Here is a 25,325-nt window from a genome sequence, read left to right as displayed (position 1 = left end):
GTCCAAAACAACATAGTAAAAACAGGAAGGATTCCATCTTAAAATCTAATTAATTAAAAAAAAGTTTCTTAACAAACAGACAATAGCTCAGCCCACCTTGGGAGCAAAGCAGGCAGTCTTGAGTGATACACTCCCAGACCAGGAAGCAGCTATCCTGAGTGGAAATCAGAGAAGTAAAATTCTTGTAAATAACCAGGAAGACTAATAAGAAACTTAGTGTTTCTTCAAAAGTAAACATTTTGGGGCCACTTAGCAAGTGTACATCCCTAGCCTTTTGTCTCTCAACTGCCTGTAAAACCTCTAGACAACACACCACCCTGGGGCTCTCTTGTCCCCTCCTGTCCTGAACCAGGAGCTCTGTCCTCTTTCTTTCTCTCTAAATAAAAGCCTCTGCCTTGCTCTCCTATCTTGACTGTTTGCAAAGTTCATTCTTAGGCTCCGTGAACAAGAACCCCGGCATCAAAGGGACTAGTGGTTACCAAAGGGGAGAGATGGGAGAGGGCAGGTGGGAAGGGAGGGAGAAGGAGATTGTGGGGTATCATGATAGGTGCACATGGTGTGTGTGGGGTCACGGGGAAGACAGTGTAGCTCAGAGAAGACAAATGGACTCTGTGGCATCTTACTACACTGATGGACAGTGACTGCAATGGGGTATGGGCAGGGGATTGATAATAAGGGTGAATGTGGTAACCACAGTGTTTTTCTTGTGAAGCCTTCATAAGAGTGTATATCAATGATACCGTAAAAAAAATCATTCTAGTAAACTGAAAGACTTGAAAAAAAAAAGAGTGTACATGTTTTAACTGAGTATTCATCTTTTCCACTGGAGATCATACTACAGGCTTCTTTTATGAGCTTTTTGTGAGTTCCTCCTATGTTTAGACTATGGGGAGAAATAATATTCCCTTTTCTTCATGCCCTTCCCTGCCCACTCTTCCTTTATTTTTTTAATGTATATTTAAAAATTTTAATTTTGATATAACTGTAGAGTCACATGAAATTGTAAGAAATAATAGAGAGAGAACCCATATACCCATTCCCCAGTTTCTCCCTAGTGATAACATCTTACAATACTATAGGACAACCAGGATTCTGACAGTGACATGGTCAAGATACAGAGTAATTTTATCATCAACACAAGAATCCCTCATTTATGCTTTTTTTAGTATCATTAATGTACAATTACATGAGCAACATTATTGTTACTAGACTCCCCCCATTATCAAGTCCCCACCACATACCCCATTACAGTCCCTGTCCATCAGTGTAGTAAGATGCTATAGAATCACTACTTGTCTTCTCTGTGCTGTACTGCCTTTCCTGTGTCCCCCACCGCCTACATTATGTGTGCTAATTGTAATGCCCCCTTTTCCCCCTTATCCCTCCCTTCCCACCCATCCTCCCCAATCCCTTTCCCTTTGGTAACTGTTAGTCCATTCTTGGGTTCTGTGAGTCTGCTGCTGGTTTGCTCCTTCAGTTTTTTCTTTGTTCTTATACTCCACATATGAGTGAAATCATTTGGTACTTGTCTTTCTCTGCCTGGCTTATTTCACTGAGCATAATACCCTCTAGCTGATCCCTGTTGTTGCAAATGGTAGGATTTGTTTTCTTATGGCTGAATAATATTCCACTGTGTATATGTACCACATCTTCTTTATCCATTCATTTAGATGGACACTTAGGTTGCTTCTATTTCTTGGCTATTGTAAATAGTGCTGCAATAAACATAGGGGTGCATATGTCTTTTTGAGACTGGGCTCCTGCATTCTTAGGGTAAATTCCTAGGAGTGGAATTCCTGGGTCAAATGGTATTTCTATTTTTAGTTTTTTGAGGAACCTCCATACTGCTTTCCACAAGGGTTGAACTAATTTGCATTCCCACCAGCAGTATAGGAGGGTTCCCCTTTCTCTACAACCTCGCCAACATTTGTTGTTGTTTGTCTTTTGGATAGTGGCAATCCTTACTGGTATGAGGTGATATCTCATTGTGGTTTTAATATGCATTTCTCTGATGATTAGCGATGTGGAGCATCTTTTCATGTGCCTGTTGGCCATGTGAATTCTTCTCTGGAGAACTGTCTGTTCAGCTCCTCTGCCCATTTCTTAATTGGATTATTTGCTTTTTGTTTGTTGAGGTGCGTGAGTTCTTTATATATTTTGGATGTCAATCCTTTATCGGATATGTCATTTATGAATATATTCTCCCATACTGTAGGATGCCTTTTTGTTCTATTGCTGGTGTCTTTTGCTGTACAGAAGCTTTTCAGCTTGATATAGTCCCACTTGTTCATTTTTGCTTTTGTTTCCCTTGCCCCGGGAGATATGTTCAGGAAGAAGTTGCTAATGTTTATGTACAAGAGATTTTTGCCTATGTTTTTTTCTAAGAGTTTTATGGTTTCATGACTTACATTCAGGTCTTTGATTCACTTTGAGTTTACTTTTGTGTATGGGGTTAGACAATGGTCCTGTTTCCTTCTCTTACATGTAGCTGTCTGGTTTTGCCAACACTAGCTGTTGAAGAGGCTGTCATTTCCGCATTGTATAGCCATGGCTCCTTTATCGTACATTAATTGACCACATATGTTTGGGTTAATAACTGGACTCTCTATTCTGTGCCACTGGTCTACAGGTCTGTTCTTGTGCCAGTACCAAATTATCTTGATTACTGTGGCTTTGTAGTAGAGCTTGAAGTTGGGAAGCGGGATCCCCCCTGCTTTAGTCTTCCTTCTCAGGATTGCTTTGACTATTCAGGGTCTTTGGTGGTTCCATATGAATTTTTGAACTATTTGTTCCAGTTCGTTGAAGAATGCTGTTGGTATTTTGATAGGGATTGCATTGAATCTGTAGATTGCTTTAGGCACAATGGCCATTTTGACAATATTAATTCTTCCTAGCCAGGAGCATGGGATGAGTTTCCATTTGTTAGTGACCTCTTTAATTTCTCTTAAGAGTGTCTTGTAGTTTTCAGGGTATAGGTCTTTCACTTCCTAGGTTAGGTTTATTCCTAGGTGTTTTATTCTTTTTGATGCAATTGTGAATATAATTGTTTTCCTGATTTCTCTTTCTGCTAGTTCATCGTTAGTTTATAGGAATGCAACAGATTTCTGTGTATTTTGTATCCTGCAGCTTTGCTGAGTTCAGATATTAGTTCTAGTAGTTTTGGAGTGGATTCTTTAGAGTTCTTTATGTACAATATCATGTCATCTGCAAATAGTGACAGTTTGATATCTTCCTTACTAATTTGGATGCCTTTTATTTCTTTGTTTTGTCTGATTGCCATGGCTAGGACCTCCAGTTCTATGTTGAATAAAAGTGGGGAGAGTGGGCATCCCTGTCTTGTTCCCGATCTTAGGTGAAAAGCTTTCAGCTTCTCATTGTTAAGTATGATGCTGGCTGTGGGTTTGTCATATATGGCCTTTATTATGTTGAGGTACTTGCCCTCTATACCCAATTTGTTGAGAGTCACCCTTCCTTTTTTAGATTGATTGGGTATGGCACTTGATCCATACCTTTTTTATGAAAGTGTTATCTATCATTTAATATATTTTCTGTATTATCTCTACATGGTGTATAAGATTAAACTTTGTACTTAGAAGGCAATCAGGTAAATACTTATAAAATGAACTAATAGGAGGAGTCTGCACAAGAGAGACGGGTCATTTAGAAGCGTTATGTTAATACTCTCCAAATGCTCTTCTGGTGTTTTTTCTAGTTTCATCCAGGCAGGGAACAAATACATCTGAGTGGAACTTCTACTCTATTATACACGTCTGTTACAGTGTTTCTCAGTTTTTTCTGAGCCATAATTTCTTTTTACGGAAAAAAAATTGTCATGCATTCTGCATTATGACAGTTTTCTGATGTTAACTGGGTGTCTTAGAATTCAGTTGTTCAGTTTTGACACTACATACCTAAACTAGCATTAGATCCCACAACTTAGAGGGCATGGTTCCCAACAAGATCACCCTTACTTTAAACACCAGCTTCCTCCTGGCTGACAACAAATTTGGAGCTTCCCACAGCCCCCTTAGGTTATATAATTCGGTAGAATGACTTTCAGAACTCAGGAAAGTGCTATCCTTAGGATTATGCAAATGAGCAGCGAGATAAAGAGGTGCATAGGGCAAAGTGTAGAAGGGTCTTGAGCCCAGGAGCTTCTGTACCTGTGGTGTCAGGGTCTGCCACCTTCCTGCTTCATTGATAGGGTCCCCAGCCAGAAGACTCTCCTGAGCTTTTATATAGGACTTTTTAATGTATGCATGATTGATTAGATCATTGGCCATGTGATTGAACTAGCTCCAGCACACCCCCTTTCTTCCCCAGGGGTTTTGAGGAGGGCTGAAAGTTCCAGCCTGTTAATCATGTGGTGGTTTTTTTGGCCACCAACCCCCATCCTGAAACTGTGTAGTCCCTCCGGTCCCCTAATGAGTCAACTCATCAGGATAAACTCAAGTATGGTTGAAAGGCTATAGAAAAGACACTTCTCTCACTTAGGAAATTCCATAGGATTTTGAAGCTCTGTGCCAGAAATTGGGAATAAAGACCAGATGTGTTTTTTGTTATATTACATCCTTCTTTAATATTATTTGAAATTTCAACATTAATTAGTTCTTACTAAAAACAAATTGAACAAAGTAACTTTAGAATTTTTTTTATTGACCCAGCACTTACATATTATTCATAGTTGTTTCATTATTCTTATGAAAGGCTTTGAATGACAGAGTTCCAGAAGCTGTAGGAGGTGGGCCTAATTTCACAAACGGCAGTACTGAAGCTATAGCAACAATATTGCGCTTGGGCAACGTGACATCGGGTCAGTTCAGTCTGGTTGATGTGCCACATTCGATACAATTAGAAAATTTGGCTCATTATCCAAGTGTTTTGCAATATTTGATTATTGTGTTAGTGTGGACTCATACATATTAAGTATGTACCTTTTATTCATAACATTGATGTAAGTTATGTGCCACAAGAGTAGTTCAAAGGAGGAAGTCTGGGGCTGTAGTAGCCCTGGGATGTCTTGAGGGATGAGGCAGAATTTCAGCTGTCCTTGAAAGAGAGCTAATATCTGGAAAAGTAGAGGAGAGCGAGGGACTGATATTTTAGACAAAACCATGTGTGGAGGCAGGATTCATATGGCTTGTTTGTGCTTCTGAGAGCAGAATGGCCTTATTTGAGCTGATTGTGTATGTGGGAAATAGTGGGAAACAAGATTAGATAGATGAGCTGTGGTTAAATTACCTTTGACTTTCAAAGGCCAGTAGAATAGTTTCACCTTGATGTGATAGGTGGTTAAGAGTCAAGGAAGGCTTCTGAGCAGGAGAGTCGTTATGCAAATGAAAAGATGTATGAGAAAAATGGACTGGCAATTTTATTGTTGATAGATTAATGAGAGGAGAGACTGGGGAGAAAAGGTAGAAAGTTGGGAACTGGAAGGTGTTTCAGTAGAAGTACTATAATTAGGGAAAAGAGGGAACAAATAGGAAAGAATGAATGTTAAAAATTTCAAGAGGAAAATTTGACAGAACTTGTATGCTAAGTACAAAGGAAGTATGAGTCAAGGATGGCTATGGCTTTTGAATTTTTGTTTTTTATCCTGACGTGTAAAAGAATGTTCTTTATTGGTAAGAATTTTTTAAGTCCATTGGAATATAATCTCCATGAATGTAAAAGTAGAGAGGACCTCATGCCTTGGTCAGTGGTGCCTTCAGCATCTGGAGTAGTGCCTGGCATACAGAAGTGCTCAATAAATATTTGTTGAAAGGATGAAAGAATGTATTTAACATGTCAACTTTTAAGTATATTTCAGTTGCTGTTTAGAACATGCCAGTTTTTTTTCAACTCTTTCTTCATGCATTTTTTAAAATTAAGGTATCATTGATAACAATCTTATGAAGGTTTCACATGAGCAACATTGTGGTTACTGTGTTTCACCCATATTATCATGTCCCCCCACACACCCAATTGCAGTCACTGTCCATCAGTGTAGAAAGATGCTATATAGAGTCACTACTTGTCTTCTCTGTGCTACATTGCCTTCCCTGTGACCTACCTATATTATGTGTGCTAATCATAATGCCCCTTAATCCCCTTCTCCCTCCCTCCCCACCCTCCCTCCTTACCCCCTTCCTTTTGGTAACTGCTAGTTCTTTCTTAGAGTCTGTGAGTCTGCTGCTGTTTTGTTCCTTCAGTTTTGCTTTGTTGTTATACTCCACAAATGAGTGAAGTCATTTGGTGCTTATCTGGCTTATTTCACTGAGCATAATACCATCTAGCTCCATCCATGTTGTTGCCAATGGTAGGATTTGTTTTCTTATTATGGTTGAATAATATTCCATTGTGTATATGTACCACACCTATTCATTCTTCTACTGATGGACACTTGGGTTTCTTCTCTATTTTGGCTATTGTAAATAGTGCTGTGATAAACATAGGGGTGCATATGTCTTTTTGAATCTGGGATCTTGTTTTCTTTGGGTAAGTTCCTAGGAGTGGAATTCCTGGGTCAAGTGGTATTTCTATTTTTAATTTTTTTGAGGAATCTCCATATTGCTTTCCACAATGGTTTAACTAGCTTACATTCCCACCAACAGTGTAGGAGGGTTCCCCTTTCTCCGCATCCTCACCAGCATTTGTTGTTGCTTGTCTTTTGGATGTTGGCCGTCCTAACTTGGGTGAGGTGATATCTCACTGTGGTTTTAATTTGCATTTCCCTGATAATTAGAACATGCCATTTTTACCCCACAAATATGACTTAGAATAGTACTTGCTGACCTTCTCTAGTATCAAAAATTATGTATGATAATTGTAGAAAATTGGGAAAATGTGGAGAAAAGCACAAAAAAGAAAGTTGCAATTACATTTACTTCAGTAATAACCACTGGTGGTATATACATATTCCCAGGGTTTTTTCCTGTGCAAACATGTTTACTTATAAAGCAGGCGTATTGTATATTTATATGTGATTTATAACTGCATAAATGCCATTTTTCAAAGTAAAACAGAACAATTTGAACCTCCAAAAAATGACGGTAATGACTGTAATGATTATGACCCATAGAAGAACACAGGAATCCTTGAGGTCATACTGATGAATCAGAAAGGAAAGCTTTTCCTTACAGTAGAGTGCAAAGTTAGTGTAGATGGATTGATAGGAAAACTACCATCTAGCAGCATCTAAAGCAGTACTTGGTTCAGGCAAGAATCATGAATGGCTGCTAAAACTAGTAGGCAAATATTTGATGACAAACAGAATATTTACATAGTCTCAAAGTATCTCTTCATAATATATTAATTACAGAGGGAAAAATAATGACTTTACAATGAAGAAGCCTGGCAGACACCACCTCCTCCCAGTGAGGATGGCTAACATCCCGGTAATGGGACAGATTGACAACATCTCCCTTCTGCTGTGATATACTGAGAAGGACACAGTATCACTTCTGGGGCATTCCTGCCAAAAATGCACAACCTGAAATTAACCATGAGATAACTAACATCTTACAGACCCAGTCAAGGGATATTCTACAAGTTAAATGGCTTGTATTCTTAAAAAATGTAAGGTCACGAAAGATAAAAAGATTGGAGAACACTTCCAGATTAAGAGACTAAAGAGACATGACTACCAAGTACAACATTTGATTCTGGACAGAAGAAAAATAATTTTTTTTCCTACAAAGGATATTAGTGGAACAAATGGTAAGACGTGAATATCTTATGTAGATTAGATAATTGTATTGGTGTTAATTTCCTGATTTTGACAAGGCACTGTGGTTATGTAAGGGAAGATCTTGTTTTAGGAAATACATGATAGGGTGCTGAAGGCTAAAGGGACCTATATATATAAGGAGAGGGAGAAAGAGGGAATGATAATGCAGATGTGGTAAAATGTTAACATTTGGGGAATTCAGTTAAGGGATAGACATGGTTCCTTTGTACTGTTTTTTGCAATTTTTCTGTAGGTCTGAAATTTTCTCAAAATAGTTTTAAAAAACAAAAACATGCAACCAGAGCTGCTGGATTAGACACCAGTGAATCCGTGAATTTTTAAATGAACTTACATAGTATTTGTGCAGTGCTTGCTGGTATTTAGGGGGTCGTCATTCCTTTTCCATATTATATGAACCTGTGTTCACAATAGTTTTAGAAGTGTGGCATAAGAAAGAACACTACTTTAGCCACTAGGAGGTGCGTTGTTCTTTTATGCCTGCAACTAACCTTTCAGTGAGACCGTGAGAAAATCACTGTCTGGACCCTAGGCTGAAAATTGCTGTGGGGCGCTGGGCAAGCTGCCATCCGTAAGTGGGTTTCAGCAGTTCTGTGATGGGCTCTGATTCACCAACATGGTTGGAACTCGGAAATGTTATCTTACTCTCCACTTTTTGGAAAAGATCCAAGGCTTCTCACACAAGTAAATTGAAAAGATCTGTAGAAATCAGAGCTGGAAGACACCTGGGACGACACCATCTGATGTATCCCTCCACCAACAGTACTCGCTGGTTGGTGGTACACCTCTAAGCTGTTTGGACCAGTGCTTGCCTTCCCAGCTACCATTGTTTCCACCGACTTGACTTGTGTTTTTAGTCACCCTTTCTTTTAGTCATTTAAAAAAGGCATGTGACTTTTCTTAACTGTTAAAAATTTCCAGTTCTTTCAAAACAGCAGCAGAAGCACAGAACCCAAAAATGGACTAATAGTTACCAAAGGGAAAGGGACTGGGGAGGACGGGTGGGAACGGAGGGATAAGGGCGGGGGAAAAAAAGAAAGGGGGCATTACGATTAGCATGTATAGTGTGGGTGGGGTACGGGGAGGGTTGTGCAACACAGAGAAGACAGGTAGTGATTTTACAGCATCTTACTATGTTGATGGACAGTGACTGTGAATGGGGATGTGGGGGGGACTTGGTGAAGGGGGGAGCCTAGTAAACATAATGTCCTTCATGTAATTGTAGATTAATGATACCAAAAAAAAAATTTCCAGTTCTTTTATATTTAGACTTTACTTTCGGAAGCTAATTTGCTATTCTGGCAGAGATTAATAGACAGGTGGCCTGTTTTCTTCTAGAATTGCAAAAGGATTTCATTGATAAGCTGTTGAATGTCTAACAGTAGTAATTATATGATCAGATAGTTATGGGATTGGAAGTCAAATTTTAGAATGAAAGTTAAAATTTTTAAGTTTGTGCATAAAAAAAATTGCTAGGTCAGAAAATGTATTAGGGAAGTTTCTTGGCTCTTATTAGCCTTTAAATATGATACCCTAAAAAAGAAAGAATATAAGGATGTACCAAAATAGACATTCTGATCTTCTGTTGGTGAGGATATAAATTAGTTTGTTCTTTTTTGGAGGTAATGTAACTGTATTAAAAATGAAAAGATCATGTGTAGTGACTTGAGTTCCACATCTGGAAATTTGTCCTGTGGAAATGCAGCATTGTTTATAAAAGTGCAAACTGGAACAATGTTCATTGTTAGAGTACATTAGTAAATAATGACAATCATGTGATGAATTCTTACACATCTATCAAAAAAAATGCCAGAAGCTCTTAAAATGTTAATATAAAATGATTTATCATTGCTATTTGTAAAAATTGTGATAAAATACACAAAACATAATATTTAACATTTTAAATAAGTGTACAACTCAAGAGCATTAATTAGTTCATGATATTAGAACCATCACCACTTTCTATAGCTAAATCTTTTTCATTATCCCCCCAAAAACTCTGTATCCATTAAATAACTTTCCCTTCCCCTCTCACAGGCACTTTTTATATATTGACATGGAATACTGCCCAAATGCATGATAGTGATTAAGGAAGATTGGAAAATAATATGCATTCTGTGATTTCACTAGCAACTTACATTGTAAATTATTATGTTAATTTAAGTATAGGAAAAACCTGGGATGCTACATATATTAACCTGTTGATGGGATTAGGGGAGATTTTTATTTTTATGTATGTTTGGTAGTTTTTGTTTTAAACAATGAGTATGTGTAACTTTTCCTAAGCAGGAAAAAAAAAGATTTTAAGTATTGTACTAAACCTTGGTAATTTGGATGCCCTTGATTTAGCTAACAACTGACAGACTTTCCCGAGTGGTTTCTGAATTTGAGCTTATGTAGAATCTAAACACTTTACTAAAGTGATGATTTTTCTTTTCACAGCTAGAGTTGGGAAGACCTCACTGATTATGTCTCTGGTCAGTGAAGAGTTCCCAGAAGAGGTAAGCCTTTTGATTTATTGCCTCTATTTAATATTTTTTAAATTTATCAACATTGACTTAAAATGAAATACCTTCTGCTCTTTTTTTGCATGTGTTTCCTGACAGTTGTGACTTTTTAAAAGGCTCATGTTTGTTTATACAAGACACCCCTTGTAATGTAGTATAGCAGAAAGATCAAACTTGTCTGAGCTCACTTAATTCCTTTGCATTCCTGCCTTTGACATTGGCGAGGCCATTTGTCACCGCTGTGCCTTAGTTGTCTCATGTAAGATGGTAGCTGAAAGGGGTGTTAGAGATCGTCTAAGCTGTGTAATCCTTTCTTAAAAATAAAATGTTACTTATAAGCCCACAATATAAAACAGATAAGTGTCCCTGTAATTAAAGTAAGGGTGAAAGGTCTGGATCCCCACCTGCCTTCCATGTGACACTCCCTGGTCTTTGAGGCATGAGAACCACTAGGATTCTGACACATATTTCAAAATCTTTAATATTACCCACCTGCATCATTTTATAAGTGAAAAACTAATTCATTACACCTTTGCCCGCCTCAAAGGATTGTTGTGGGTATCAAATAAGATAAACTTAATGGTGGTAAGGTGCCACCAAAAGTAAGGTGGTTTTATTACTGCTGGCAATATATTTGTTTATATCTTGGAAGTTCCAGTATGGGGGACTGCTCGCTAAGGACTTAGGTAAAGTTAGGATATTATTATGGGGGATGGGATCAGTACAAATGGGATGAAAATTATTTCTTTTTATTCTCTTTCTTCACATAGTAGGTCTTATTAATATCACTGTTTGCATTTACCCTTTCTTTACCTTGCTTAGTTAGGGATATCTGTATAATTTCAGTGTTGAGACAGGAATTTGATGCATTATGTAGTAATGTTTTCAACAATTGAAATTGCCACGTAACCATTCATTGATTCTTTTGCTTATTTTGTCTCTTAAATAAGATGGTTAAATAAGTAATAAATAATTTCTTAATTTGTGAAATGAAGTGTATTTTCATATGATCACTCAGGATATAATAATGAAGTTTTCTGTGATAGCTTAACTTAGTTTATAAGTGTCATTTTAGCATTGTCATTTTGGGTGTGGATGAGGTTTTTGATTGATTAATAAAATCAGTCTTTCTAAAAAATGGAGTCATTAAGCATAAGCCTTGTGTAGCCAATCAGTTATCTTCTAGAACAAATGAATTTTGAATATTTATTGTTTTATTTGAGGGTTGTTTTGGATTAACATAGCTCCTCATTTGTAGAGTACCTTAAGCAGTCAACAAAATAGAATGAAAGCATTTTAAAAATCAAATGTTTGAAACACCAAATTAATTTAAGTATTGTTTTAGGCTGCATCACACCTAAAGTATCGTTAATATGTTATTTGCCCACACAAGTAGAAATGTGAATTTTTTTAAAAGTATTTTATCAGTAAAGCACAAAAATAAGGATTTGAAAGTATAACAAATATAACTGTAAGAATAATAAAAGGGGCTAATATGTAGATAAAATTACATAATTTATTAACAAGTTTGGTAATGTCTCAATATTTTTCCTTTTCTATGTTTACAAATGAAGGTTCCTCCCCGGGCAGAAGAAATCACCATTCCAGCTGATGTAACCCCGGAGAGAGTCCCAACACACATCGTGGATTACTCAGGTGATGAATGTCCTCTTGTGGGGTGAAGCTGTAGGGTTAATTTAATAGTCCTCAAAAAAAGGTATTTACTGAGCTTTAAAAAATGTTTAAAGAGTGATGGCCCTTTTTCTCTAGCAATAAATGATCATCATTTACAGTTCTTGTCTCATTTTTATCTCCCTTCCAAACATCCCCTTCCTCCCCTGCTCCCAACCCCACATAAAACCTCCATCTTGCAGTTCTGTGCTCCTTATTTACCACATTATATTCCATAATAATGAAAAGAAAGGAGGGATAGTAAATGACAAGTAGTAGATGAATCATTACCCTCCTTGAATTGGAATGTTTGCAGGGAGAAGTTCTCAGTTAATTTTGTTATTGGGCATTCAGGCATGCCGTGGTGATGTAGAAAGAGTTCTGAATTTGAGAATTTGTTGAGTTCTAAATTTGTCCATTAATTTGTCATTCTTTGTCCCCCCAAAATAATAGTTGAAACAGTTGTCATCTTGTTTATATTATATGATAGAAGCACATTATATTATATAATAGAAGTCTCTGTTGCTTTTAATGATTTAAATGTTTTCTACACACTAGTACTTACTTTTTTAGCATTACATTATTTTATTGTGGGTCTTAAAAAAAATGGGTGGGAGTCAATTGTAATAGATGTACCACTCTGATGGGGATTTTGATAATAGGCAAGCTATGTGGGGGCAGGAGGCATAGAGGAAATCTCTGCACCTTCTCAGTTTTGCTGTGAACCTAAAAATACTCTAAAAAATAAAATACATTTTAAAAAATGGGTATAACTACATTGGTAACTTTGTTTTGTTAAGCTGGTATTCTGTATTCATTCTAAAAATGAAACATTAGAAATGTGCAGTTTGACACATGTGACTATTGAACATTTAAAATGTGACTAATTGAAAGAAATGTGCTGTAAATATAAAATACAAGTGGATTTAGAAGACTTGGTATGAAAAAGAATATATCATTAATAATTTTTCATATTGAGTACATGTTGAAATTTTGATTTTTTTTGTATTTTGGGTGAAATAAAAAAGTAATTTTACCTTTCCCTTTTTGCTTTTTTTACGGTGACTACTAGGACATTAAAAATTACATAGATGGCTTGCATTATATTTCTACTGGCAGCACTATACCAGAAGCTGAGGGGGGCTGGATGCTTTCTGCTTCAATCAGTCTCATAACTTTATTTACAGAACTATTCTTTTTCAATATGTGTAGCCATATACGTAGATTCACTTCAGTATTAGAAAATGAAGCCTTCATACTCAACATATGAAAAGATGTTTAAAATGCGGCTTATTTAGCATAGACTAAAAAACTATTGTACTCATTATGTTAGTTTGAATGTCAGAAATAACAGGCCTGTGGGGGAAACATTTAATGTAAGGTCATCTAAATTAATATGTCACTAATTTTGTTCCTCTACATTTGTGTGCTTCTTGTTTCTAGCTATATCATGCATATCCCCCGCACTGTGGAACTATAGGCACATCCACCCACTGAGACCAGTGCTAGCCAGGGAAATGTGCTAACGAGGGAATTCTTGACTCTTCATTATCATGCTCCAGTTGTGCTTCTGGGACCTGCTATCTAGATCTTAAGCTTTATTGCCCAGATTCCCACATGACCTATTGACCCTGTGTGTACAGACTCTGTCTGAGCCTCTGACTCTTCAACACCCAGCCTCCTAGCTTGGGTTTCTGATCCCTTTGGCCTGACCCTTCTCAATTCTGGATCAGATGCCAGCCTAGATTTATCACACAATGCCTTTTGCTCTTAGATTTATCACACAATGCCTTCTGCTCTTAGAGCCTGAGTTACCTTCCTGTAGATTTGTCTTTCAGGGCCAGCCAGCTCCCTTATCATAGTTCAGCTCTTCCCTTTCCCTGGCTTGTCCTTGTCTTTGCTGCCTCATCTGCCGCTACACCGTGTAAATGACCTGAGGGATGTGGGCTGTTTTCAGGAATGCTGATGGGTGTCACAGAGACTTTAGGTTGGCCATTCATTTTTAGGGAAGTGTTCAGGTATGAAACTGTTGTTTGGCTTTGTCATTTGTAGAGGCAGAACAGAGTGATGATCAACTTCATCAAGAAATATCACAGGTGAGTTAAAAGCAGTTGTAGATTTTTTTGTTTCAGGAAAACAGTGATGTTTCTGTGAGTTTACCTCTTTCATTCTCACACTTACCAAAAGGGCTTTTCCAATGCGTTTTTGTTCCTGCTAACTGTATGTATTTTTTGCTGCAAGTCCTTAGGAAACATTTTTTTCTTAGAGGCATGCCAGGTTATTATTTTTTTTGTGTGTGTGTGTGTGTGTGTGTGTGTGTGTAGTTTAAAATTTTGTTCTTCGTTTGACCCTAATGTATTAACCAGTTTGTAATTAAATGCTACTGTTTATATTTGTATCATTTAAAAAGAACTATTGTTAACTTTTCTTATAGGCTAATGTCATCTGCATAGTTTATGCTGTTAACAACAAGCATTCTATTGATAAGGTATGAATGTTTTTTTTTACTTCATTTAGTTAAATTTCAATGGGGACAGTTTCAAAATTGATCCTCAATTTAGAATTTTAGGGGGTTCAAGGGGCAGAGTATTTTTCAAAGATGATCCTCATAATGGCTTAGCTTTTGTTAATTTTCACTTTAGGTAACAAGTCGATGGATTCCTCTCATAAATGAAAGAACAGACAAAGACAGCAGGTACTCTTTTTTCTCTCAAACTTTGCACATTGAAAAATTTCAAACTTAGAGAAAAGTTGTAAGAAATAGTAAAACGAACATCTTAAACCCTTCACTTAGATTCACCAGTTGTTTAATATTTTGCCACGTTTATGTTATCTATAGGTCTCTCTCTATTTACACATCACTGTTTTGGGGAGGAACTATTTGAGGCAGCACATATATTTGAGAGCAAAGCAGAAAATAGAGCTCTGGCACTATAGTAGTTCACAGCTTCGGACATTAAGTATTTTGATAATCTTACATTACTCTTCTCAAACCACTGTTGGAGAAGTCTCAGCTTTAGAATTCCTCTTCACCTGTACTGTATGTGACCTCTCTCCTGACATACCCCTTTGATGAGGAATGGTATTCCCTCTTGTCATGGATTGCTCACAGTGTGGTGTATGTAAGAACGCAGGACTTGGAGGAAAATGAATGCCCTTGAAACCTGGCTTGTCTTTTAGGAGCTTTAAGACTTTGACTTCATTGAGCCTTAGTTTCCTCATGTGCAAATGGAGAGTTAGGATAATAGCTGTCTTGGCTACATGTGGACATTTTGAGAGTGCAGTGAAATGATGCATGTGTAAGTGCTTTATGGGTTCTCTAAAAATCTCTAGAGATCTTCATTTAGGAATTCATGCAGGAATTTGAAATTCTTTGGAATATATATGTGTGATAGGGAAAAAGAAAAACACATTCTGTGTTTTTCTGAGCAGAATGGTAGTTCTGAGTTACAGATGTTTTGAGTTTAAAGTGAAAGTGGAAACAAAACATTTTTCTTGCAGTATTTTTTAATTGGACATGTTATTTGTAAAGCATTTGAGTCTTTTTAAATGTTAGGGAAATTAGACATTTAATAATACCTGTGTGTTGTACATATCTGGTACTTAATTTTTTAGGCTTCTCTTTTAGTTGGGCATTTTTGTGCCTTGAAACATCAAAGATTTGGTTCTAAACAGGTGAACATGGTCACTGACCCTGTCTCACATGCTTGCGGAGGGAGACTTTGTGACCAAAGATGGCACTGTATATACTCTGTCTTGCACCTCTGATGGCTTCTCTATATCATGGTTTTAAACTCTCTAGTGACTTACTGACAAGATGGAAAGGAGAGATTGGCCCTCTTGAGCTACACTATTCAACGCAGTAGCCTTTTGTCAGTTGTGACAATTTAAGCAAAATTTAAAAACTTCAAATTCAGTTCCTTAGACCCACTTAGCCACATTTCAGGTGCTCAGTAGCCACTTGTGGCTAGTGGCTACAGCAGTGAAGAAAAGTATAGATTAAGATCACTTCCATCATCACAGAATGGTTTATTAGACAGGGTTGCCTTAGGGGAGTCAATACCCATATGCTCCTGACACTTGATCTTCTTGCTGATTACTTGAGCCCTTTCCAGTTGGGTACTCTTAAGAGAAGGCAGTTTTGCCAGGATCTGTCAGCACCAGATTGGACCACTGAATTGTAAAAAAAACTGGCTTTACTATGATGGCTGCCTAAAATTCTATGGCTAGTTTCATGGCCCTTTTAGTACATCTGAAAGTGGCTTTTAACTTTGAAGATCTAATTGAGCTTTCTCAGATGTGGCTGTATTTTTTCCCTTCCTGAATCATATGAACATACTTATTTTTCTTACAGTTGACTTGTCCAAGGTGGTTTATTTCTTTATTTTACAGACCTTAAACTTTCCCAATATCTTCTTTCCTGAGACTCATATATATGCTCAAGTTTTTATTTGTTACACATATATTCTTTCTTTGGACTTCCTTGGGTCATTGTTACACTGGTTTTTAATTAGGAGTGCTCATCACTCTCACCTGAGGACTTGCCAAAAATATAGACGCCTTTGCCTCATACCTGGTGTTTTAGAACTGGTAGGTTTGGAGTAGGGCTTGGATATGTGTATTTTTTTAAATCTCCATGAATTGTTCTTAGCACACCTTTAGCTGCAGACCACTACATTTTTGGATATCCTCCTTGCTCTGTTAGGAATCTAATATTTGAGCTATTTAGTGGGCCAGTTCTTTTTGCAGTTACCACACTGCGGTGGGTGCAGGGTGTGTGTAAATGAATGCTTGCAAACTTCCATTGCAATATGGAGTTCTAGCAAGATGATCTGCTTTCCTTCCAAGCTCTCTTGCAAGATGCACAAATAACAGGTCTCCAGTAGCCTAGTTCTCCTTGATAATCCCTATTTAGATTTGATAGGCCTGTCAGATTTAATTTGTTTAAAACTTAATCCTTAATTCTCTGCCTGCTCTCCACCTTCAGCCCCCAAAATCAAACTTTTCTGTCTCTGGAGAAATACCCATTTTGTCCAGCCAAATACCAGGGTATTTTTCTTTATTTCTGTCTTTCCCTCAACCTCTGTATCTTTCAGTTGCTCTTACCAGTTCTACTTCTAAAACATAAATCTGAATATTTTCTCTCCATCTTCACTGCCCTAATCTAAGCCACCACATTTTTAAAAAACTTTGTTACTGAAAAAAATCAAACATGATCAAAAGTAGAGAGAATAGTATACTGAATCCCTCTGATTCTGTCATCCAGCCTCAACAATGATTGACTACAGCCAGTATTATTTCATTTATTGCCTCTCCAATTGTCATCATTTTGAATAAATCAAGACATCATATCTTACTGTAAATATTTCAGTTTGTATGTCTAAAAGATAACTAATGACTATATTTAAAAGGTCCATTAGATCACTTCATCCCCTTACTTATAACTCTTCAGTGGCTTCCCATTTCATACTTAACAATAAAACACAAACTCCATGCTGCAGTTGTAAGTCTGTACAGTCTGGCCTTTGCTTCTCTCTCCAACCCTGTTTCGTACCTCTTCCTCTTTGTTCAGCGCTCTCCCGCCTCTCAGGCATTTTTCTGTTCTTCAGACTCACCAGGATGTTGCTGCAGTTCGGGGCCTTTGCCCGTGCTGTCCCTTCTTCCAGCCAGCTCTTCCCTGGTCCTTTGACACAACAGATTCCATTTCAGTCTTCACTCCGTGGCTCAAATGCTGCCTTGTCAGAGAGATTTCCCCCTGATTATCATATATTATTAGTTCTCTCCCATTTCTGTATCCCATATCCTCCTGTTTATTTCCTTCATAGCACTTAAGGAATTGGGAAATGTCTCATTTTTTATTTGCCTATTGTCCATTTTTCTGATTTTCACTATTTGCATGGGCAGAGACCTTGTCTGTCTTGTGTCCTTAATGACTAGAACTGTCCCTGGCTTGTAAACGTAAACATTTGTGGACAATGAACATGCTCTCTAGGGGGGTGAGGGTTCATGTTGGGGAGAGAAGTAAAGCTTATTAGTTAGAATGGGCTCTGATGTACATTAAAATATAAACTTGATGTCTTTTGCCTTCCTTATTATTAAAATGTGCCCTGTTTATTTTAGGCTGCCTTTGATATTGGTTGGGAACAAATCTGATCTGGTGGAATACAGTAGTATGGAGACCATCCTTCCCATTATGAACCAATACACAGAAATAGAAACCTGTGTGGAGGTATGCCTTATCATTTAGTTTTGAAGTTGACTGTTGGTGAATTCTCCCTAAATTGAGCTTCAGAATAGGAAGTGAGAAAATGTGGGATAGACTGTATTTCATGTTGTTTGTGAAGTCACGTAAACCAAATAAAACAGAGAATGTGGAGTTGGTCTCTGAGCTCTTTGTAGGCGTTAATATTGTGATATCCACAAAAATGCATTTTTTCAGTTTCTTCAGGGAATCTTATTATTACCATATATTGATAGTTTAAAGTTGTTTTTAGCTTTCATAATTGCTTCCAGAGTATAAAGCTCTAAACTTTATTTTCAGTGTTCGGCAAAAAACCTGAAGAACATATCAGAACTCTTTTATTATGCACAGAAAGCTGTTCTTCATCCTACAGGGCCCCTGTACTGCCCGGAGGAGAAGGAGGTAAGCACCCTGCTGTCCCCCAGGAGTTGTTAGTAGAGGCTGGAATGTGTAGGTGGTAACTAGTAGGGTAGTGATTTTTAGTTACTCTTCAGTATTCTTTTAAACTGTTGAAATTTCAATTTATTGTTTATTAAACTATTACATTTCTAGGTACTTTTCTTCAAAGACATTCACATTAAATACTCAGAGTTGTATTTCAGATCAAATACTATTTCAGGAAATGCCATTAAACCAGCAGAAGAATTGGCAACAGTAACAACAAAAAGTCCAGAGTCTAGCTAATGGTCTACTTGCTTTGCTATTATGAAATCCACATACTTAAAAACACACACAAACAAAAAACTTGTGTAGTTATTTGACATGGGTACAACATGTAGTACAGTTTGAGTACTGTCTTTTGTTTCATAAGTAATATAATAATTCCTCAATGAAGGGTCTAAAAATTTAACCATATTTGTCATAGCCTTTTTAAATTAGTTTTTATTGGGATATAACTCATGATACCATAAAATTCAGCCTTTAAAGTGTACAATTCAGTTTTTTTTTTGGTATATTCATAAAGTTGTGCATTTATCACCACTGGCTAATTCCAGAGCATTTCATCACCCCAAAAAGAAACCCTGTACCCATTGACAGTCACTCCCACTCTCCCTTTCCACCAGCTCTTGGCAACTGATTTACTTTCTGTCTCTACTGATCTGCCTATTCTGGACATTTCATATAAATGGAGTCATATAATATGTGGTCTTTTGTGTCTGGCTTTAATATTTTCAATATACATCCATGTTGTAGCATGTATTAATATTTCATTTCTTTTTCTAGCCAAATATTTCCTTATATGGACACACTACATTTTGTTTATCCATACATCTGCTGATGGACATTTAGATTGTTTCACTTTTTGTGTATGAATAGGCTGCTATGAGCAGCCACATACAAGTTACAATACTTCTTTTCAGTTCTTTTGAGCATATATTTAGGAGTGGAATTGCTAGATAAAGTAGGATTTCTGTGTTTAACTTATTGAGGAATCACCAAACTGTATGAGGGTATTGTTTTGATTTGCATTTCCCTGATGGCTAATCATTTGAACATTTTTCATGTGCTCATTGGTCATTTGTATATCTTCTTTGGGGGAATGTCTGTTTAAGTTTTTTCCCATTTCTTTTAATTAATTAATTTTTTTATTAAGGTATCATTGATATACAATCTTATGAAGGTTTCACAAGAAAAACAATGTGGTTACTACATTCACTCTTATTATCACATCCCCCACGCCCCCCATACCCCATTGCAGTCACTGTCCATCAGTGTAGTAAGATGCCACAGAGTCACTGCTTGTCTTCTCTGTGCTACACTGTCTTCCTCGTGACCCCACACACACCATGGGAACTAATCATGATACCCCTCAATACCCTTCTCCCTCCCTCCCCACCCGCACCCCCTCACCCCTCCCTTTTAGTAACCACTAGTCCCTTCTTGGAGTCTGTGAGTCTGCTGCTATTTTGTTCCTTCAGTTTTGCTTCGTTCTCATACTCCACAAATGAGGGAAATCATTTGGTATTTGTCTTTCTCTGCCTGACTTATTTCACTGAGCATAATACCCTCTAGCTCCATCCATATGTTGCAAATGGTAGGATTTGTTTTCTTCTTATGGCTGAATATATTCCATTGTGTATATGTACCACATCTTCTTTATCCATTCATCTACTGATGGACACTTAGGTTGCTTCCATATCTTGGCTATTGTAAATAGTGCTGTGATAAACATAGGGGCGTGTATGTCTTTTTGAATCCGAGAACTTGTATTCTTAGGGTAAATTCCTAGGAGTGGAGCTCCCGGGTCAAATGGTATTTCTATTTTTAGTTTTTTTGAGGAACCTCAATATTGCTTTCCACAAGCAGTGTAGGAGGGTTCCCCTTTCTGCTTTTCCATTTCTTAAGTAATTTGTCTTTTTATTGTTGAGCTTTTAAAAAATAATAAATGGAATATTTTGAATTTTTTTTTCAGGAAAATTTATAGCACAGGTGAGTGGTTGGCTGACTGTGACCTCTGGGCCACATGTGATGTGCCACCTGTTTTTGTACAGCCTGTGAGCTAAGAATACATTATGTTTTTCAATGGTCAAAAAAAAATCAAAAAATAATATTTTGTCATACAGGAAATAATATGATGTTCAGATTTCATTCATAAAGTGTTGCAGTTCAGTCACACCCATTCCTTTATGTTTGTGACTGCTTTCATCATTCATACTACTCAAAGGCAGAGCTGAGTAGTTGCAACAGAGCTCGTACATGATGCCCATTACTGTGCTGCTGCTCAGAGCACTGCAGGTTGCACCAAGACAGTTACAACCCAACGGAATTTCAAGTACCATGTGTACTACTGTAATATGACATTTTATTTTTTATTATCAGTTCATTATAATCTATCATGCAAATATAAGAAATGAAGTATGTGGATTTATAGATGGCAAAGCAGATATATTTTCTGAGCTCAAACTTTAGTTCCAGCATCTTTTTGTGGGGGGGACCTCAATGCAAGTGCAAAGGAAATTTCCAGATTTCAAATCCACGTGACTGTGCAGTTAAGGGTCTTCCACCTAATCTTCAGTTGGAACTGATTAATCTGCAGTGTGATGACATGCTAACAGCCAAATAGCAAGAATCTAATATAATTCTATAATGCTTTCTAAGCAGTGATTAAAAGTGTATGTTTATGGATGTGTATCAGTGTTGATAAGGTATTATCTATGCAAAAAGACATTTTCAAAGATGAAATATGTAAAATCTTATAGTAGATCAGCAGCAACAAGTGAATACTTCAATTGGTTTTCATGGTAGGGAACATTATCTTTCAGCTTCAATTAAGCAAAATATATCCATCCAGAAAGAATTCCATTCTTCTTATTAGTAGACCTGTATGTCAAATTTATACTCAGTTATTATATTTTGAATTTTGTCAATAAAAACTTTGTGGAATTTGATTCTCTCTTGCTGTATACCTACACGATATCCATGATTTTGCCTGTTGGCCCCCAAAGCCTAAAATACCTGCTATGTGGCCCTTTACAGAGAAAGACCTCTGTAATTAATCTTAGTTATCCTTTAATCTGACCCTAATTTACTCTTCCTTAATCCTGGTTTACTGTTCCTTAATTGGAATGCTTCTTTCTAATTTACTCTTAATCCAGTATTTCCCTGATTCACTTCATAATAGTTACCAGGCATACATGTTAAAACCCCAATTCCATTCTGATTCAGGAAATTTAAGAAACAGTCTCATAGAGATTTACCTGTAAGGCCTTATCCTAGCAGTACATTAGATCCTCCCTATTAGTTTCTTATCAGTTCTTTAATTGCTACTTTTTTTCTTAGGCCTATTACTAGTTTTGCTTATCTTCTAGTCACCTTTCCCCTTCCCTCAATCCCATAAGAGTAAATTTCTACCACCATCTGTTATTTGTTTCTTAAGTGGACCTGCCTGAAGAAAAATCTGTAATTTTTAGATACTTTTACCTTGTTTCACACAAGTACACACTTTTGAGTCTAAGCTTAACCCAGAATCTTTTGTTTAGACAAAAATAATAAACTTTTAACACAGATTTGAGGTAGAATCATCAAAAAGATCATATTCAAAAATTAAAGCCTGAACTGTAAATATGTTTCTAATTATGGTTAGTCTGACCTATAGAGTCCTCTGTTTACCTAATAATGAAAATGTGACTCTTGTGTTTACTGTGTGAAAGTTTAGATTACTTATCAGTGAAGCGAGTTCATTTTACTACTGTAAATTTTTTTATAGCTTTTCTGGGATATGATTTTTAATACTTCTCATAAGTAGTCATAGTTTTGTGTTATATTTTTAGGATGGTAAATATTTAAATATCACATGAAGTCAGTACTTTTAGAACACTTTTAGCTTCTGATGCATTTTAATCTTTGATGAAAAAAGCACCACTTTAGTTTTCCTCAAATTGCTTTTTTTTAATGTAGCTTTATATGATGTGAGGAAATACCACTTGCACAAAATAATTTTTAGATACTTTAAAACAATTCTAGCTATCGCTCCTTTTGAAACATTTAGGTTGTATAACAGATTTTTAAAAGAGTAAATATAACGATGTAGTCTCTATTAATCTTGAGTATCTAATATTAGGATCACATTTATTTATAGAAGCAATATCTTAGCATTCTTTATTTTTTAAAAATCACCCATGATTGTAGACATTGTAAGTTATAGTGCATTTAATAGTCTTTTACAGATAAGCCCTATCCAGCGCTTTCTGAATTTCTTGCTTTTCTCAGTTCTTTCTAATCTTAGGTTTTTTCTCTTGTTTGCTGTACCAAATTGCTCTTCTAGAGACCCCATTTAAAACAAAAAGGGATTGTGTATTGTATGTTTGGGAAGACAAGTGTTTCCTTTCCTGTTTTTAAAAGAATTTTTTTCTACATTTGAGTCTGGTAAGCATGATCCAAATGCATCGTTACTGTTTGCCCTGGAAAGCCATAATACTGAGGTTAATAAGTACACATTTCCTTACCTTGACACCTCATTCTCTATTTCAAATGTGTCCATAAGAAATTTACCTCCAAGCTTACATAGTGCTCAAAGATCTTCCTGAAAATTTTGTTTTCTCAAAATTGTTGTTGGTGACTATCCTATAGCAATTAAACAGATTAGAAGCATGTGGGCCTTATTTTTAATAGTCAAATACCTAGTGTTTAATAGTCAGATATTTGTTGTACTCATTATAAATCCTAAAACAAAAGTTAAGGAAGTTGTAGAAATATATTTTCAGCAGTATTACTTATAAAAGTTTTACAGAGTCACAGAGGGCAAGGTTATTTTTTAAATGTAAGTAATTCTTATAATAGGACATTAATAAAAGGCTTTTATACTTTCCAACCAGTGTTCTTTGCCACCTGTTTGTGAATGAGCACATTTTATATCCAACTTTGACACACACACCCCTTCAGATGAAAACATTTAGTCCCCAGTCTGCTACCAGAAGGTTGCTTGGGCAGGCTGGGGAAAGAAAACCAGAAGGTTGGAAAGGAAACCTTTGGTAGTGTTCTAAGTCAGCTCAAATTCTTTATGGAATGACAGGGAGCATACATAGGTACTTGTTTCTTATATGTGTGACTGAGAGAATGAATCTTCTCTGAAGGTGAAATTTTCTTTTGCCCATCCTTGGAGGATTCATGGTAATGAGGGGAGAGTTTGAACTATTCTACACAGCAGTCCAAGTAAATATTGCCTCATTTACTTACAGAAATTTGGGTATGAAAGCAAATGGCTTTGCTTTGGTTCATTTTTCTTGTTGGTTGTATTTGATTTGTGTATTTGACAGTGAAAACAGAATTATTCTTAACATTACTTAATGAAAATCATAGTTAAAGATCCTACTATTTTAATTAAAACAAATGTATCTTTTCTCAATGAATTACAGATGAAACCAGCCTGTATAAAAGCCCTTACTCGTATATTTAAAATATCAGATCAAGATAATGATGGTACTCTGAATGATGCTGAGCTCAACTTCTTTCAGGTAGCCCTCTTCTTTTATAGACATTTGCATATTTTCCCTGAGAAAAGCTGTGAAAAAATTTATTATCTTAAATAATAATTTATTGATAAACTGTAAAACGATCTTTCATATCAAGCTATTTGTCTTTCCCTAAGATACTAAATTTTTCTTATGTACAAGAATTGAGGAGGCTCTTTTGATAGTGTCATTTCTTAGTACACAATGGGTATACTCAGGGTGACTTGAAATCCAAACTGAATTATTTTTCTTGGTTTGTGCAGTATAGCTTTACAAAGAGCTCTTGTGTTTTATGGAGGAGGAGTAGGGAAAGTTTCTTCTAAGGACGACATGTTTTACTTTAGTAATACAAAGTAATTTGTTTCTTTTGGTTGCAACTCTTTCATTTAAAGTTGCTTTGTAGATTAATAAATCTGTATTATTTGTGGTCTAGTGCTGATTTGTTACCAAATTTATTTTTATGTTTTTTGCTAGAGAATTTGTTTCAACACTCCATTAGCTCCTCAAGCTCTGGAAGATGTCAAAAATGTAGTCAGAAAACATATTAGTGATGGTGTGGCTGATAGTGGACTGACACTGAAAGGTAGGTGAATGGTGTGATCTCCCTTTTGAGCTTAATACTTTCAGGATTTGGCCAAAGGCAAGGTCTTTATAGCATTATTTATACTTTAAGGATATGTTAGTATTTACTAATCTGCCTAAGATCTAACTTGGATATTTAAATGTTGGAAGAGACAGGCCATTGGTGGGGAGAGTTATCCTTACTGTCTGTCAGCATAACTTAGAGGTGGGGAAATGGGTTGGATCTCAGGAATGCAGAAGTCCACCTGAGGGAAAGAGATTTCTGAAACAAAAAGATTATCTTAAAATCCTTCCTACTCATAAACATCCTTTATGTAGAAGTTAATTTTAGGGAAGACTTGTCTACCAGTCAAACTTACTAAGCACAGAATGTTCCCTGTAGAATATGTTACAGAGCCACAGTGAAATAAGAAATGAAATTGAAAGTCACAGTTCTCCATTGTAGAAATAAGTGTAAAGATCTATGGAGTGACTTCATTTGTTTTTATCATAACTTTGTGACTGTCGGCGTACTCTTTGGGATGTGTTTTGTCCCTTTCATCCAGTACCGTCTCTTGCCGGCCTGTGTATGTAAAATGATTCTGAAATTAGCTCTGTTTCATTCATTCGTACACTTGAACTTTGTTTTGTTTTGACCTTCAATATGC

General features: G+C 36.5%; 1 protein-coding gene across 8 annotated transcripts in view; it reads left to right on the top strand.

Annotated features, from left to right (window-relative positions):
- RHOT1 (ras homolog family member T1) overlaps positions 1-25,325 on the top strand; it is a 70,228-nt gene that overhangs the window by 11,781 nt on the left and 33,122 nt on the right. For all 8 annotated transcript variants that reach the window (XM_057501120.1, XM_057501121.1, XM_057501122.1 and 5 more), the window contains 9 exons: positions 10,169-10,227; positions 11,808-11,889; positions 13,957-14,000; positions 14,339-14,392; positions 14,547-14,599; positions 18,025-18,133; positions 18,446-18,547; positions 24,001-24,099; positions 24,571-24,679. In XM_057501120.1, coding sequence (XP_057357103.1) covers positions 10,169-10,227; positions 11,808-11,889; positions 13,957-14,000; positions 14,339-14,392; positions 14,547-14,599; positions 18,025-18,133; positions 18,446-18,547; positions 24,001-24,099; positions 24,571-24,679 — 711 coding nt within the window. The remainder of the gene's footprint in view (positions 1-10,168; positions 10,228-11,807; positions 11,890-13,956; positions 14,001-14,338; positions 14,393-14,546; positions 14,600-18,024; positions 18,134-18,445; positions 18,548-24,000; positions 24,100-24,570; positions 24,680-25,325) is intronic.

This window comes from Manis pentadactyla, chromosome 4 (assembly GCF_030020395.1).
Source record: "Manis pentadactyla isolate mManPen7 chromosome 4, mManPen7.hap1, whole genome shotgun sequence".
In the NCBI taxonomy this organism is placed as follows: domain Eukaryota; kingdom Metazoa; phylum Chordata; class Mammalia; order Pholidota; family Manidae; genus Manis; species Manis pentadactyla.
The sequence above is the reverse complement of the archived record's forward strand: the minus strand, read 5'-3'. Positions and strand labels throughout refer to the sequence as shown.